At 35.5% G+C, this 3,127-nt stretch overlaps 1 protein-coding gene across 1 annotated transcript; it reads right to left on the reverse strand.

The window, feature by feature from the left end:
• Window positions 1-1,146: 1,146 nt before the first annotated feature.
• LOC126703967 (uncharacterized) lies at window positions 1,147-2,361 on the reverse strand. Its single transcript, XM_050403016.1, has 2 exons — window positions 2,118-2,361; window positions 1,147-1,751 (listed from the first exon to the last, which is right to left on the reverse strand). The coding sequence occupies exons 1-2, from the start codon at window positions 2,359-2,361 to the stop codon at window positions 1,147-1,149; spliced, it is 849 nt and encodes a 282-aa protein (XP_050258973.1).
• Window positions 2,362-3,127: the final 766 nt, after the last annotated feature.

Below are 3,127 nucleotides of genomic sequence, written 5' to 3' on the forward strand. Positions count from 1 at the left end.
TCCTATTTGATAACATGTCTCAATGTTATCTTGTGTTTGCATCTCTCTTCTCTTACTCTTTAAACTTTACTTTTATTGTTTATAGTATATTCTTATGCCTTAGAAAGTTGTTCTGATTTCATTGCGTTACACTTACTCTTATTCTGCACTTAGTTAAGTAGGGTAAAAGCAATCTAGAAGTAAGTTTTAATTTAGGGGTCTAAACAAGCAATAGTGTTTTCACACTATTTGAGCTTTCAATTTTCAAAATTTTATCAAACATCATATGAATATGAAATCACATACTTTAAATAAGGCTCTAGCTTGGGACTAATGTACAACAAGTACCAATGAGTAGTATCAAGTAATGCACGAGACAAGTTGTCATCATTCCGCCTACCCCCTATAGGTTAGATTGTCTGTGAAAAAATTGTCAATCATTCGCTAGATTCATCAAAATCTTCATTTCTTTCCCTTTGATTATGAAAGTTTCGATCCCATCAATACACAAAGACCAGTTATTGATATATTCTTTAAAAATGTAAGCCTTTGCAATCGAACTTTTTGGTCGGGCTCAGTTGGAAACGTATCTTTTCAATTTTCCATGGTACCTACGAGGAAGAAGCATTAGAAGTATGATCAATTATATATTTTATATTATATGGGAAAGATACAATTGATGGATGCATCAAAGGATCTAATTACCTTTCAGTTAGGTACATCCACCGATATTGTAGTGGGCCTCCTAGAATCACTTCTCGAGGCAAGTGAACAGCAAGATGGAGCATAACATCAAAAAATGCTAGAGAAAAGAACCTCTCGAGCTTGCATAGTATGAGAACTATACGTTCTTCTAGTTTCTCTAGTTCACTTCTCTTTAGGGTCCTTAAGCATAAGTCTTGGAAGAAACTGCCCAACTCAAACAAAGCAATACTAATGTCTTTATTTGCAAATCCTCGCAACCTAATTGGAAGAATTTTTTGTAATAGAACATAACAGTCATGGCTTTTCAAACCAAATAATCTACCACTTTTCGCATTCACCAACCTTGATATGTTTGCTGCATAGCCATCTGGATACTTGATTGATTTCAAAAAGTCATAAAAACCATCCCTTTCATCGGGTTTTAATGAAAAAAAAAAAGCTCGAGGCTTGTCATATGATCCATCAGGACATTGTATCAAATGCAACGTGCAAGTCTATCCATACCTTGTATGTGTCCTTGTTTTTCCCCTCAATGCTCAACAAAGTACCATAAGTACTCTCACTAATATTTTTCTCCACATGCATGACATCAATGTTGTGCTTAAGTTTCTTATTTTTTCCGTATGGTAGCTTGTACGAAATACATACCTTTAACCAATTTGGCTCCCCAATGAGTTGTATCTTCTTGTTACTTGAATGCTTTCCTAAAATTATATTTGGCATTCTATCTAGCTGCTCATGTATCTTTCCCACCAGTAACTCTAAAGATCTCTTCCGTTTCTCTGATAAACCATTATGCAACCGACTATGTTGCCAACAATGGTCCCTAGGTGAATAAGCTTGATGGTTAATAAATCCAATTTTACTTTCCAAAGCTTTTGAATATGGTTCATCATTGCAAGTGTAACAAGAATGATAACCTTTTGTCCTCCACACAGACACGTTACCAAATCCATAACACATCTGGAAATGCTCTTTACTATAGGCATCATAAGTTTCTGCACCTTCTTCCCACAACTCCTTCAACTTGTCAATCAATGGTTTCAAGTAAATATCAATCTCATTTCCTGGTTGATGAGGACCAGGAATAAGTAAGGACAATATAAAATATGGCTCCTTCATGACCAACCAAGGCAGTAGGTTATAGGGGATAAGAATAATAGGCCACATACTGTAGTTGTTGTTCATGTTCCCGAAAGGGTTGAATCCATTTGTAACCAACCCCAACCACACATTGCGAGGTTTGAGGGCAAAATCAGGATGTTGCAAATCAAACTCCTACCACTCCTAACACTATCAACCAGATGCCTTATTATCCCATCGTCCACACATTCGTCTATAGACTATCTTATGTCCTTACCTCTAACATGTACAATCTCCTTAGTCTCAGTGTCAATGGGAAGTAACGTAATACCTTATGAAAATCTTCTTACCTTGGGCATGTGAATCCTTGTACCTAGGCTCCTCACACACCAGACATTTATCAGGATTTTCATTTTCCTTCCAGAATAGTGCACAATCATTTTTGCATGCATCTATATGCTCGTATGGCATGCCCAAGTCACGTAATATCTTCTTTACTTCATAAGTTGACATCGGAACCAAGTTACCTTTTAGTAAAACCTTTATCAACAATTCTAGTATCATATCAAGTCCCTTATTACTCAAGTTGATCATTACGCACTTCCTTATCTTGGTTTGCATTTCTTGGTTCCCCTCTAATTCGGTCACCCTCCAAGGCATCGATACCATCAATATGATCACCATGTAATATTTCATTATCATGAAGGTTCTCGTTCAATACACAAGGTTCTCCATGATTATACCATTCAATATAAGATTGCATAATCCCATGATGAAGCAAATGGATACGCACAATATGAAGAGATTTTAGATAGCAATTCATACAGTGAATACACGGGCACAGAATATTGCCACTTGAGTCCACAACTGCCCTTGCAAAATTAATAAATGCATTGACCCCAGTAATATATCGACGACGTAATCTGCAATCAGCTGTCTTACACATTATCATCCAACTTTTATCCATGTTTGACTACAAATGCAAGGTGAATGTTACTTCAGGAAAATAATGACAACTCATGCATAATGTATTCTAACATCTAAGTCTATAAGATACTTACATAAAGTCCTATCCCATTCATGAATGCACAACTCTATATAGACCTTAATACGTAAACAAATATACATAAAACAATTAAACACTCCCAATATCAATTTATACCACCTTATAATACCATGCAAGTCACCCACTTGCTCCAATTCAACAACCCACCACAATGCCAATCATCAACATCACAATATAAAACACATACAAGTATTGAAAAAACTCGTTAATATAATTAATCAAACAAAAGTAACTCAACAATATCCATCCACAATTCCAAAAAATAAGAAACACTCTCAATATAAATTTAAACCA

This window comes from Quercus robur, chromosome 10 (genome assembly GCF_932294415.1).
Source record: "Quercus robur chromosome 10, dhQueRobu3.1, whole genome shotgun sequence".
Lineage (NCBI taxonomy): Eukaryota > Viridiplantae > Streptophyta > Magnoliopsida > Fagales > Fagaceae > Quercus > Quercus robur.

Coding starts and splice junctions, on each gene's coding strand:
- LOC126703967 (XM_050403016.1), bottom strand. CDS start 2,361: ATGATCAACTTGAGTAATAAGGGACTTGATATGATACTAGAATTGTTG. Junction 1,752..2,117: donor CAAGGATTCACATGCCCAAG/GTAAGAAGATTT, acceptor CTCATCAACCAG/GAAATGAGATTGATATTTAC.